At 41.4% G+C, this 15,070-nt stretch overlaps 1 protein-coding gene across 1 annotated transcript in view; it reads right to left on the bottom strand.

Moving 5' to 3' along the window:
* KCNH7 (potassium voltage-gated channel subfamily H member 7) overlaps positions 1 to 15,070 on the bottom strand; it is a 490,323-nt gene that overhangs the window by 88,550 nt on the left and 386,703 nt on the right. The window contains 2 exon segments of the mRNA XM_030210041.1: positions 1,997 to 2,096; positions 14,741 to 14,946. Of these exon segments, the coding sequence (XP_030065901.1) occupies positions 1,997 to 2,096; positions 14,741 to 14,946 (306 nt within the window).

The following is a 15,070-nucleotide window of genomic DNA, read 5'->3' as shown; positions in this document are numbered from 1 at the left end:
GTTTTAATTAATTGATTGCAAATCATGCAAAATATAGCTGTCAGATTAATATTTGATTTATCTAAATATAAACCAGTTAAGAGTTACTCTCTAAAGCTGCATTGGTTACCTATAATAGCCTGTGTCCAATTTAAGGTGATTACAATGGTTTTTAAAATAAAGTTTGGAGATGCTCCTTATTATATGGCTAATTTAGCGGTTCTCCTTCAGGGTGTAAATTCTTCAATACAAGGCACGGAACCAGTTCTTGCTATGATTTCCAGATACCATCAAGATTAAGTCACTCAAATATTTTACTTCCTCAGGACACTACCAACTAGCCACACTCTGGAATTCTTTGCCCCCATTATGGAGATTATACAGACATTATCTAACATTTAAAAATTGTTAAAAACTTGTGTGTCTTTTAGTTCTGGTTAATTGTATATGTTTTTCCTGATGTTTGGATATTATAATTCCTGGCTATTATGTTCCAGTTTCTTTTTGCTTGTAATCTGCCCTGAACTGCATAGGTAGTGGCAGACTAGAAGTCCACCTGCACATTTGACTGTATGTTGTCTATGTACCTTAATATATTGGTTAATATAAAGGAGTGAAGGATGGGTGACCCTGCGGAGAAATGTAGTGGTTAGAGTAGCAGACTGAGAACCAGAGAAGTGAGGGTTCAGAATCTTGCTTCTCCTATTTCTTGTGCAAGTCATTTCAGCTTGCATTGCCTGAATCTACAACTTAGATTGGAAGCCCTTTTGGGAGGGGATCTACCAATCTATTTAACATGAAACCCATACTGATCTCAGTGTGTAAATAAGTCTAAATTATGAAAGATAAAATGACAAAGTCACAAGTTCACATACAGCCCAATAGTCAAAAGCACTTATCTGGGTAGCAGCACCTAGGACGTATAATGTGAGCTAGAGAAGATATTCCTTATACCATCCAGTTATATATTCCCCTTCAGAAAATCATGACTCTGTTTCAGCTTTTAATTATCTGACTGCATACATCATGCTCTTATCCAGCATAGAGATAAGAATATGTAAAAAATGGAAAACATGGAGGAAAAAGCCTCAAAAGGGAAGCTTCTACTTGATGTGGCAATTAGCCTTCCATGTCAAGGAGCATACATTCTCATCATAGGCAAAAAACCTCCATCCGCCATTAATTAAATTTTAATTAGTATATGTTTTAGTAGCAAAACTTATCTGGACTACTACTACTACTACTACTATTTAGCATTTCTATAGCGCTACAAGGCGTACGCAGCGCTGCACAAACATAATTGGATAGCAGCACCTAGGGCCACTCATCAACTTTCAGTGACATTATTCAGATAGTGGCACTGAAAATCACCATGGACTACCCAGGCTCTACGGGTTGGATTCAGCAAATGATGCTGAAAAATAGGCGCTGGGAAAAATCAGCGCTCAACACTATTCTATAAAGGGCGCTTTGAGATGAGCACCCTTTATGGAATAGCACCTAGCAGGGATTCCCATGCCCAATTTTGAGCAGAAATCTGGAAAATTAACACCCCTTTTACTTTTGACCAATTTTAATTTCCTCAAAACAATTCTTGGTGCTTTACTCTTCCATGAAAACCTAAAAATTTTCCTTTTTAATATTTTATAAAAGGAAACAGGATAAAGAAGAGGTATCAGACTCCCCCTCACTCACATCTTGTTTACTCAGCAACAGAGGCCACTTCTGCTTCTCAGCACTCCCTGAGCTGTACATGCTTATGCATCTAATAAACTAATTTTTGCAAGGTATCAGTGATCTCATAAATATAAAATGAACTGTGATTTCTTTATGTAAGCATCTCGAGTGCATGACATTAAAAATATAGGTAAGACTTGGAAGGCATGCCAATATTGCTTGTTTGCCTATTTTGGGAAAACGTTTCTTAAGATCCAAAGTGAAGAAAACCAACCAGGAGATAGTTTTCTAATACAAAAAATGAAAATGATATGGAGAATAATCAACTAAAGTACTATACCTTGGTTCATTTTGCGTGTGAAAGGCAATTTTCTTCTCCGCAGCTTAGAGGTTTCTTCTTTGGAATCATCAGCTATTTGTGATCTTATTATTAGATCAGACTTAATTAATGAGACAGTCATGTTATGGAAAGAAATGAAAAGTCATTTATTTAAAACCTGCGTTATCACTATAAGCTATAACATAATATAAATTCTTGTTATGTTTGTTTTCATTTTGATGCTAGCAAGAAAGTTGTACAACCAGAATAACATTGTCTTCCAGTTTCCATAACTTTACTTCCAATTTGCTTAATATGGTGACAGATATTTGTGATTAACAACATCAGTATAATTGGACTGTCTTTCACAAGATTCACTCCCTTCTATTCTTATGGCAAAACCACTTTTGAAAATCTTGAGAGAAAGTCTTGAGGGAAAGTCTTGAGAGTATGTTTTAACAACGATCACAGGTATTCTTTTCAATGAAAAATCTGCAACAGATATGTACCATAATAAAGAATAAAAAGAACATAAGATACTTCTATTCAATGTATTTATTCAATGTATTTATATTTATTTATTTATTTGTTGCATTTGTATCCCACATTTTCCCACCTATTTGCAGGCTCAATGTGGCTTACATAATACCGTGATGGCGATCGCCAATTCCGGTATGAGAAATACAGAGTGGTAATTGCATTAAGAATCAATAAGTGATAGGGTACATATTTACCCATGAGAAACTTTTTTAAAAGGTGGGGTTTTTATGAAGAGTTAGGGTACTCTTAACCTAGCTTTGGGACACTCCACTATCCCTTTTTTCTTTTCTGAGATCAAAAAGAAGGAAACTGGCTTTCTCGCCTCCTCCTCTAAACTCACTATTTGTTCCTCTGAACCCATTCCCACCTGGATCCACAGTTCTAGATCCTTTACAATTACCCTCTCTAGCTGTCACATTTTCAGTCTGTGTGCTATGACTACACCACCCCTAACAAACAAACAAACAAAATCTCATTGGACCCCACCTGTCCTGCTAGCTGTCATCCCACCTCTCACCTTTTGTTTCATATCCAAATTGTTGAACACAGTATTCAGTTCCACTACATTGACTTTCTTGCATCTTAAACCATTCTGGATCCACTCTTATTTTTTTATTTTTATTTATTTGAATTTAGTTCACACCGTTTCACTAGTGGCTCGAGGCATGTTGCATTCAGGTATGCTAGGTATTTTCTCTGTCCCTGGAGGATATCCAGTTTAATCTAGCGTCTGCTTTATACGGACACAGTCTATGTTAAACTCTCCAATGACTTCTTCATATCTAAGGCCAGGAACATTTATTCCTTCCTTACCCTCCTGGACCTTTTTGCTACTTTTAACACCATTGGACACACTGGGGCCCTTTTACTAAGCTGCGTAGGCGCCTAGGCGCCTAACGTGTGCCAATTTGGGATTACTTCCCGGCTACTGCGTAGCCCGGGTGGTAATTTCATTTTTGACATGCGTCCCCTATGTGTGCCAGAAAATACTTTTTATTTTCTGGCACGTGGCGATACCAGGCAGTAAAAGGCATTCTATGCACGTAGACCTTTACTGCCCGGTTTACGCATGATACCTTACCGCTAAGTCAATGGGTGGCGGTAAGGTCTTAGACCCAAAATGGACACACGCCAAATTTCATTTTGTCGCACGTCCATTTTCGGTCAAAATAAAAACAAAGTCATTTTTACAGGTGCGCTGAAAAATGATTCTGCGTGCATCCAAAACACACGTCTACACTACCGCAGGTCATTTTTCAGCGCACCTTAGTAAAAGGACCCTTCTGTCACTACTTGGGTTTTGTAATTCCATTCTATTTTGGTTTTCCTTTTCTGTAATAATTTTAGGGGCCCTTTTACTAAGCGGAAGTAAGCCCACTGCAGGCTTACCACACGCCAAACAGGAACTACCGCCGGGCTACCGCAGCAGCCCAGCAGTAGTTCCCACCCCCAGCACGTGGCATTTCCAGTGCTACAAAAAGATTTTCTATTTTTGTAGCACCGGTATTTACCCGGCAGTAACCGGGCAGTGCCTGCGCTGCTCAGTTACCACTGGGTTAAAGCAGGAACCCTTACCGCCACCTCAATGGGTGGCAGTAAGGGCTCCCTCCTGAAAATGCTGTGTGGTAAGTGGTTCACTTACCACACAGCTATTTCTTTAATTAAAAAAGACACAATCTTTTACCCGCTGAGGTAAAACGGGCCTCAGTTGTGTCAAAAACATGCGTTGACACTATTGCAGGCCCCCTTTTACCGTAGCTTAGTAAAAGGACCCCTTAATGTATCTCTTGCTGGACATGCCTAGTGTAATGTCATTATTAGTCTGTGTTACTGAGGCTTATATCCTGAGCATTTGGAGGGTAATTTTCACTAGATAATGCATGTTTTCACACCCCTATGTTATGCCCCTATGTTATGCCAAGTACGCGTTCTACCTGATTTTGTAAAATACAAGTGTAGGTGCAAAAGAACATGCAAACATGGAGGCACTAGCAATTACTCTAGTGAGGGCTGGTGTAAAGGTTAGCATGTACTTTCTGCAAGTACATGTGTAAATTAAGGAATTTTATGATCAACATGTGTAAAGTGCAGACTTTTTCTGAAGTAGATCGATATCAAATCTTCTAAGGTCACTCAGTGCAGTATTGTTTGAAGAATCTGTAATGCAATCACAACTCCCATTCCCTTTTGCTTTCCCTCTCCGCTGCTATCCTATTTGATTTTGTATTTCCTTTCTAACTCACTTCTCTACTTTATCTCTGGTTCTGTATTGCAGTTCATTTCTTCATATCTAAAAGTGCATTTGCACTGCAGCTCTTCTCTTACCATAACTTACTCTAGAAACCTTTTTGTAAACCCCATTGATTATTTGTGGCCCTCTCCTACACTGGATATGAATAGAGAGGTAACCCAGTGCAGAAAGCTCAAGTCATAAGTAATGCCACACTAGGAAAAGACCAAGGGTCCATCGAGCACAGCATCCTGTCCACGACAGCGGACAATCCAGACCAAGGGCACCTGGTGAGCTTCCCAAACGTACAAACATTCTATACATGTTATTCCTGGAATTGTGGATTTTTCCCAAGACCATTTAGTAGTGGTTTATGGACTTGTTCTTTAAGAAACTGTCTAACCCCTTTTTAAACTCTGCTAAGCTAACCGCCTTCACCACGTTCTCTGGCAATGAATTCCAGAGTTTAATTATGCGTTGGGTGAAGAAATGTTTTCTCTGATTTGTTTTAAATATACTACACCGTAGTTTCATCGCATGCCCCCTAGTCCTAGTATTTTTGGAAAGCGTGAACAGACGCGTCACATCCACCTGTTCCACTCCACTCATTATTTTATATACCTCTATCATGTCTCCCCTCAGCCGTCTCTTCTCCAAACTGAAAAGCCCTAGCCTCCTTAGTCTTTCTTCATAGAGAAGTCATCCCATCCCTGCTATCATTTTAGTCGCCCTTCGCTGCACCTATTCCAATTCTACCATATCTTTCTTGAGATGCGGCGACCAGAATTGAACACAATACTCAAGGTGCGGTCGCACCATGGAGTGATACAACGGCATTATAACATCCTCACACCTGTTTTCCATACCTTTTCTAATAATACCCAACATTCTATTCGCTTTCCTAGCCACAGCAGCACACTGAGCAGAAGGTTTCAGTGTATTATCGACAACGACACCCAGATCCCTTTCTTGGTCCGTAACTCCTAACATGGAACCTTGCATAACGTAGCTATAATTTGGGTTCTTTTTTCCCACATGCATCACCTTGCACTTGCTCACATTAAACGTCATCTGCCATTTAGCAGCCCAGTCTCCCAGTCTCGTAAGGTCCTTCTGTAATTTTTCACAATCCTGTCGCGAGTTAACGACTTTGAATAACTTTGTGTCATCAGCATATTTAATTACCTCGCTAGTTACTCCCATCTCTAAATCATTTATAAATATATTAAAAAGCAGCGGTCCTAGCACAGACCCCTGAGGAACCCCACTAACTATCCGTCTCCATTGTGAACACTGCCCATTTAACCCCACTCTCTGTTTCCTATCCTTCAACCAGTTTTTAATCCACAATAGGACATTTCCTCCTATCCCATGACCCTCCAATTTCCTCTGTAGCCTTTCATGAGGTACCTTGTCAAACGCCTTTTGAAAATCCAGATACACGATATCAAAGAGCAGCGAGTCCACAAAAAATACAGTCCAAGATACACTGGAGCAAAATGGGGATGCTGATGACTTTCCTTTAATTCTTTTGGGGTAGACATTTAACCAGCAATGGTGAGCGCTTTTCAGCTGTCACTGAAAAAATGTCAATGCTAGGCCGTGTCCAGGATCTTCTCCTTTTTTCCTACTATTGCTAGATTCCAGATTTGAATTAGAGAGTACATTTCAAAACCATTTCTGCAGCTACAAAAGTGCTGTATGCGTGGAAATGAGCTTTTTGCAAACTGCCCACCCTGTATGCAGGTAGAAGTATGTACATACAGCTTACATGACCAGACTTTTAAATGCAGTAAGGAAAGGAGCTCACAGGGTGGTGTTAGAGTGGGGTTTTCACTATAAACACACCAAAACTAAACCTTCCAATCTCAGAAACTCTAAAAATCCTTGGAGTCACTATTGACCGCCACTTAACACTCGAAACTCATGCAAACAACACAACCAAAAAAATGTTCTACTGCATGTGGAAACTGAAAAGAATAAGACCATTCTTCCCAAGATCCGTCTTTTGCAGCCTAGTGCAATCCCTCGTACTCAGTCATCTGGATTACTGCAACTCACTATACGCAGGTTGTAAAGAGCAAGTACTGAAGAAACTTCAAACAGCCCAGAATACAGCAGCCAGACTCATCTTCGGAAAACCAAAATACGAAAGTGCCAAACCCTTACGAGAGAAGTTGCACTGGCTCCCACTCAAGGAACGCATTACTTTTAAAGTATGCACATTAGTCCACAAAATTATTCACGGTGAAGCCCCAGCTTACATGTCTGACTTAAAAGACCTACCACCCAGAAACGCTAAAAGATCATCCCGAACTTTCCTCAACCTTCACTTCCCTAATTGCAAAGGCATAAAATACAAAATGCTGCAAGCATCAACCTTTTCTTAAATGAGCATGCAATTCTGGAATACACTACCACGCAACCTGAAAACGATCTACGAACTAACCAACTTCCGCAAATCATTGAAAACTCATCTCTTTGATAAGATCTACTGAAAGGATGAAAACACATGAAGTCCACACACACTGTTAGTAATGCAACAATACACTCCCTTCTGAATTTCCCATCCCCCGTAATTTCACCACATTTATACCTCTAATCACAGAAAAATGTTATACCGAATGTTCTCCTACCATTGTCTAGCTGCCCTATCAGTTTCCCATTATTTCTTTCCATTGTTCCATTGTTCTTCTTGTTCTTTTCCCTTAATGATATCTTGACTTTGTTTTCGCATAACTCCTCACAATGTAATCCATAACCAAGTTGTAACAATCTGTATTTTCACCATTCACAAAGCCACACTGAACCCGCAAATAGGTGGGAAAATGTGGGATACAAATGCAATAAATAATAAAAAATAATAATACACATGTATTTCTCACAATTAAATCATCTTTTTGTAAATTAAGCCAGACAAATTGGAGGAGATTCTATATATGGCACTTAAAAAATTGGTGCTAAAATCAGTACCGACTAAGCGTATTCTATAATCGGTGCCTAGGTTTAGGAGCCAATTATAGAATAGGCATAGTTCATATTTCAACGCCTAAATCTACGCGCATCCATTTATACGAACGAAAACTTGGAGTAAATCCCTGCATGTAGATTTAGGCGTACTAGGCCATATTCTATAACTAGGCACCTAAATTTTGGAAAACCCATGAAAAGCCCATTTCCCTGCCCATAGCCATGTCCCTTTTTGTCTGTGCACATTAGAAGTTCAGCGCACATCGTTACAGAATACGCTTAGCGAGTTGTGCACTTAAATTCTAATCAGTGTCAATTAATGCTCATTATTGCTTGTTAAGTGCTGTTATCAGTGCTCATTTCATAAGTACATAAGTATTGCCATACTGGGACAGACTGAAGGTCCATCAAGCCCAGCATCCTGTTTCCAACTGTGGCCAATCCAGGTCACAAGTATCTGGCAAGATCCCAAAAATGTACAATACATTTTATGCTTCTTATCCTAGAAATAAGCAGTGGATTTTCCCCAAGCCCATTTTAATAATTGTCTATGGACTTTTCCTTTAGGAAGCCATCCAAACCTTTTTTAAACCCCGCTAAGCTAATTGCTTTTACTATATTCTCTGGCAACAAATTTCAGAGACTAATTACACATTGAGTGAAGAAATATTTTCTCTGATATGTTTTAAATTTACTAGTTTGTAGTTTCATTGCATGCCTCCTAGTCCTAGTATTTTTGGAAAGAGTGAACAAGCGATTCACGTCTACCAGTTCCACTCCACTTATTATTTTATAGACCTCTATTATATCTCCCCTCAGCCGTCATTTCTCCACGCTGAAGATCCCTAGCCACTTCAGTCTATCCTCATAGGAAAGTCGTCCAATCCTTTTATAATTTTTGTCACTCTTCTCTGTACCTTTTCTAATTCCACTATATCTTTTTTGAGATGTGGAGACCAGAAATGCACACAGTATTCAAGGTGTGGTCACACCATGGATCGATACGAGGGCATTATAATGTCCTCATTTTTGTTTTCCATTCCTTTCCTAATAATACCTAACATTCTATTTGCTTTCTTAGCCGCCACCGCACACTGAATAGAGGGTTTCAACGTATCATCAACGATGATGCCTACATCCCTTTCCTGGTTGGTGAGTCCTAATGTGGAACCTTGCATTACATAGCTATAATTCGGGTTCCTCTTTCTCATATGCACCACATTGCAATTGCTCACATTAAACCTCATCTGCCATTTAGATGCCCAGTCTCCCAGTCTCATAAGGTCCTCTTGTAATTTTTCACAATCCTCTTGCGATTTAACAACTTTGAATAACTTTGTGTCGTCAGCAAATTTAATTACCCCACTAGTTACTCCCATCTCTAGATCATCTAATATAATAATTTGTACCATCAACGTTCTACGGCTGGCTGGCTGGGTTTGTAACATCCTGATGTCAGCAAGCCTCCAGTGTTCCATTCACTCTCACTGTCCCGCCCTCGCGTAAATACAAAATGACGTCAGAGGAAGGCGGAACAGTGAGAGGGAAGGGAACGCTGGAGGCGAGCTGACGTCAGGATGTTACCAACACAAGGCAAGCAAGTGAAGGCAATGGAACGCTGGAGGGGAGGGGACGCGAGCCCAACCTGCCTGTAGGGAACGCTGGATGGGAGGGCAGGGCAGAGGAGAATCACTGGGGAGGGCAGAATCACAGGACACGGACAGGGCCGCTGAGAGACTGGGCTGGGCCCAGGGCAAGGGCGTCCACGGGGCCCCACCTCCTCTGCCCCCTCCACCCGCCCCCTCTGTCCACCACCGGGCCGGGATGGGATGGGAGGAGAGGAGAGAATCGCGGGACACGGATGGGAGGGCAGAGCAGAGGAGAATCACTGCACATGGAGGAGAGGTCAGAATCGGGGGACACGGAGGAGATGGGAAGGGAGGGAAGAATCGCTGGACATAGAGGGGAGGGCAGGGGAGAGAGGAGAAATCGCTTTGACGAGAGCCTTAAAAACATAATCACCATTACAAGATAGCCTTGCTAACGCTCATTTCATTTTTTTGAGAAACGGGCCTTCTTTTACTAGTTTATAAATATGTTAAAAAGAAATGGTCCCAGCACAGACCCCTGAGGAACCCCACTATCTATTCTTCTCCATTGAGAATACTGACCATTTAACCCTACTCTCTGTTTTCTAACTTTTAACCGGTTTTTAATCCACAATAGGACACCTCCTCCTATCCCATGATGTTCCAATTTCCTCTGGAGTCTTTCATGAGGTACTTTGTCAAATGCCTTTTGAAAATCCAGATCATAATATTGACTGGCTCACCTTTATCCACGTGTTTGTTCACCCCTTCAAAGAAATATAATAGATTGGTGAGGCAGGATTTCCCTTCACTAAATCCATGTTGGCTTTGTCTCATTAATCCTTGCTTTTGAATAAACTCTGTAATTTTGTTCTATATAATAGTCCCTACATTTTTGCCCGGCACCGACGTAAGGCTCACTGGTCTATAATTTCCTGGATCTCTTCTGGAACCTTATAAAAAAATTGGCGTTACATTGGCCACCCTCCAATCTTCCGGTACCATGCTCGATTTTAAAGATAAATTACATATTACTAACAATAGTTCCGCAAGTTCATTTTTCAATTCTATCAGTACTCTGGGATGAATACCACCCAGTCCAGGAGATTTGCTACTTTTCAATTTGTCAAATTGCCCCATTACATCCTACAGGTTTATAGAGATTTCATTCAGTTTCTCTGACTCATCAGCTTTGAATACCATTTCTGGCACCAGTATCTCTCCCAAAACTTCCTCGGTGAAGACCGAAGCAAAGAATTAATTTAATCTCTCTGCTATGATTTTGTCTTCCATGATGGCATGTAGGCGAGAGAAGGAGAGACAAAATCACTTGTGGGACAGGGTGGAGTTCTTCTGCCCACCCATCTTAGGCCCAGGCCCACCCAAAATTGGGTGTCTGGCTACGCAGTCCCTTCCTTTTTGCTTTGCTACTCTCTTGCCTATGCTTTTGTGTTTTTCTTATAGATATTATAGTTCATTTCCTACTATGGGCTCTCTCGTTTAAGTCTATTGTAAACAGCTGTCATGGCATATGCCCTATAAGCAGTATATAAAAAATAAAGAAACTTGAAACTTGTTTTGGAAAGAACAACACCATCTAGCAGTCCAACTGATCCTTTTCTTGGCTTCTTGATTTTAATATACCTAAATTTTTTTTTACTTTGTGTTATTGCCTGTCCTTCTTTGCTTTCCTTATCAGCGCTTTGCATTTAATTTGACATTCCTTAAGCTGTTTCTTATTATTTTCAGATGGTTCCTTCTTCCATTTTCTGAAGGATTTTCTTTTAGCTCTAATAGCTTCCTTCACCTCACTTTTTAACCATGTCAGCTGTCGTTTGGTCTTCCTGCTTCCTTTTTTAATATGCATTATATATTTGGCCTGGGCTTCCAGGATGGTATTTTTGAACAGCGTCCGCGCTTGATGTAAATTTTTGACCTTCGCAGCTGCTCCTCTAAGTTTTATTTTCACCATTCTTCTCATTTTATCATAGTCTCCTTTTTGAAAGTTAAAAGCTAAAGTTTTGGATTTCCTTTGTGTACTTACTCCAAAGCCAATATCAAATTGGATCATATTATGATCACTGTTATCAAGCGGCTCCAGCACCATTACCTCCCACACCAGATCATGCGCTCCACAAAGGGCTAGGTCTACAATTTTTCATTCTCTTGTTGGCTTCTGTAGCACCTGCTCCATAAAAGAGTCCTTGATTTCGTCAAGGAATTTTACCTCCCTAGCATGCCCTGATGCTACATTTACCCAGTCAATATTGGGGTAATTGAAATCACTCATTATTAGCTTATTAACAGGCTTATTTTCGAAAGAGAAGGACGCCCATCTTTTGACAAAAATTGGAAGATGGACGTCCTTCTCCCAGGGTCACCCAAATCGGCAAAATTGATAGCCGATTTTGAAAGTCCCCAACTGCTTTACGTCGCGGGGACGACCAAAGTTCCCAGGGGCATGTCGGAGGTGTAGTGAAGGCAGGACTTGGGCATGCCTAACACATGGGCGTCCTCGACCCATAATGGAAAAAAGAAGGGCGTCCCTGATGAGTACTTGGATGGCTTTACTTGGTCCTTTTTTTGTTACAACCAAGCCACGAAAAGGTGCCCGAACTGACCTCCCCTTACTCCCCCAGTGGTCACTAACCCCCTCCCACCCTAAAAAATTCTTTGAAAATATTTTTTGCCAGACTCTATGCCAGCCTCAAATGTCATACTCAGGTCCATCGCAGCAGTATGCAGGTCTCTGGCGCAGTTTTTAGTGGGTGCAGTGCACTTCAGGCAGGCGGACCCAGGCCCATCCCCCCCTACCTGTTACACTTGTGGTGGTAAATGTGAGCCCTCCAAAACCCACCAGAAACCCACTGTACCCTCATCTAGGTGCCCCCCTTCACACATAAGGGCTATGGTAGTGGTGTACGGTTGTGGGGAGTGGGTTTTGGGAGGCTCAGCACACAAGGTAAGGGAGCTATGTATCTGGGAGCAATTTGTGAAGTCCACTGCAGTGCCCCCTAGGGTGCCCGGTTGGTGTACTGGCATGTGAGGGGGACCAGTGCACTATGAATGGGCTTGGATTTGGTCATTTCTGAGATGGGCGTCCTCAGTTTCCATTATCGCTGAAAATCAGAAATGACCAAGTCTAAGGACGACCATCTCTAAGGTCGACCTAAATTTCCAGATTTGGGCGTCCCTGACCGTATTGTTGAAACGAACGATTGACATCCATCTTGTTTCGATAATATGGGTTTCACCGCCCCTTCACGCTCAGAAAAACTTGGGTGTCCCTTTCGATTATGCCCCTCTAAGCTTCTTAAGTTACACACATTGTTATAGAATCTGCACTGATTTTGGAGCAGATCTCTAGGCGGACTATATAGAATCCGGGGTTTTGTATCCTAAAAGCAGGTCTAAATGTAAGCTCATATAGGTCGATATTTAAACTGCAGGGTCAGTGATCCTTTTAAAGCCTGGCCATGGCATTCCACATATAACCAAATATTGAGCATCAGCTGATATCTAGATATTGGCTCTAAATATTCTCTTTTAGCAGCAGCAGCAGCTGGCATTATCCACTGAAAATCTGGACATAACCCTGGTCAGCATTACTTATATAGATAGCTGGTGCTGCTACCTAGATAAGTAGTTTTGAATATTGGACCCATAGTTTTCAAAGCAAAAGTATATATGGCTTTGAAAACTCAACAGTCAGAACAAAAAAGGTGTGGGAGGGCTAACGCGTGGATAGCCTGTGCCAAATCAGCACTACTGCTGGGCTAGCATGTGCACCTGGCGGTAATTCAGAGTTTGGCGTGCGCCGAATCCTGCGGTAGAAAATAATTTACTATTTTCTACCACAAGGGCGATCCCAGCAGTAATCGGCAGTTGGTGCATGCTGCACGGTTACCGCATGGGTAAAGCGTGAGCCCTTACCGCTAGGTCAATGGCTGTAAATAGGTGACCGCTACTTTTCATTTTGATGCACACCCATTTCTCGGCCCATAAAATAACTTTTTTCCAGATGTGGTAAAAGAATTGCCCAGTGCATGTCTAAAACATGCGCCCACAGTGCTGAAGGCCACTTTGTACCACACCTTTTGTAAAAGGACTGCTATATACACAGTTATCAAATTACCCCCTTGTTGAATTATTTTTCCTCTTCAATTAGGGGTCCTGTTACCAAAGCACGGCAAGTCTACCGAGGGCTTGCTGTGTGGCAATTCGGATCTACTGTTGGGCTCCCGGGGGAGCCCAGCAGTAGTTCAGACTCCCATCATGGGCCATTCCTAGCACTAGAAAATATTTTTGCATTATTATTATTCCTGAGAAGAAATGGCCTAGTGGTTAGAACAATGGGCAGAGAACCAGGGAAGCCACTTCTGCCACTGATGCTCCTTCTGACCCCAGCCAATTCACTTTACCTCCTTTGTCTCAGGTACTCAATTAGCCTGAAAGCTATCTAGGGAAGGGACCTGCTTAGCTATATGGATAGCAGCTGAATATCACTGCTGTACATGTAGGTGCTGGCTGTTAGTGGCAAGGTTTAATTGACAGGAGATGGCGGGAGCGTGCTTAATTCATTATCTGGCCTGAAGCCAAGTAGGTGGAGCTTGCTGCCATATTGAGTCACCCAAAACAATAGCAAATACTTATTAGAAATAACAGACTGCCTATACAAGGTTTAATTGTTTTGAGTGTATCAAGATGGCAGCTACTTAGGGAGATGGCTTCAGCCTTGTCATGTGACACCGTCTCCTGTCAATTAAACCTCCTTGGTTAGTGGTCTCCATGTGTAGTCAGCTCTGCTAAGTATATGTGTGGTGATGCTGAATATAAATGTTTTTTAAAACATTGCAGCCAGTGTTTAAAGAAACCAATGAATGTCATGGTTGAGTACTGACCCATCATTTGCTTATATTATTAATTTAGGGCTCCTTTTACAAAGCGGTGGTAACCCCAATTCAGGCTTACCACTCACTAAATAGGAAGTACCACTGGGCTATAGCAGCAGCCTGGCGGTACTGCCCAACCCCAGTGCACCATCATATCCGGTGCTACAAAAATATATTTATTTTTATAGCGCTGATGTTTACCTGGCAGTAATCGGGCAGTGCTGTGCACTGCCTGGTTACCACTGGGTTAGCGCAGAAGCCCATACCATTATCTCAATGGTTGGCAGTAAGGGCTCCCCCCCCCGCAATGGCCGTGTGGCCATTTCTTTTAAAAAACCAAGACCTACCCTTTTACCCGGTACAGTAAAAGGGGGCCTTAGCACGCGTCAAAAACATGCACCGACGCCAGCGCAGGCCTTTTGCCACAGCTTGGTAAAAGGGGCCCTTAGAATCTTACAATAATTACAAAATCATGGTCAAAAAAGTAACTATAGCATAAGATAAAATCTTATACATTCTTCAAACAAATGTAAAACAAAAATACCTTTGAACTTTCATGTCTCAGATTGAAAGTAAGTTCTAGATTGGTAAGAAAGTGATCTGAAAATTCAGGATACATATCCAAAACCTCTAACAGATCTTCTCTTTGGATTTTATGCAGGTCACAATATGTTAAAGCTCTAACATCGGCATTTGATTTCCCAGGCTTTGCGTAAAGATGAACCATTTCCCCAAAGATATCATTTTTACCTATAAGAAAATAAAAGCCAACAAAATACATATCAATTACCCTTACATCTGAAGAGCTATTTTTAGATAGTCACAACACTTTTGAGATATGTTCAACATCATCTCTCAAAATACTCAACATAAA

Source organism: Microcaecilia unicolor, chromosome 7 (genome assembly GCF_901765095.1).
Source record: "Microcaecilia unicolor chromosome 7, aMicUni1.1, whole genome shotgun sequence".
NCBI classification, from domain to species: Eukaryota; Metazoa; Chordata; class Amphibia; order Gymnophiona; family Siphonopidae; genus Microcaecilia; species Microcaecilia unicolor.
The sequence above is the reverse complement of the archived record's forward strand: the minus strand, read 5'-3'. Positions and strand labels throughout refer to the sequence as shown.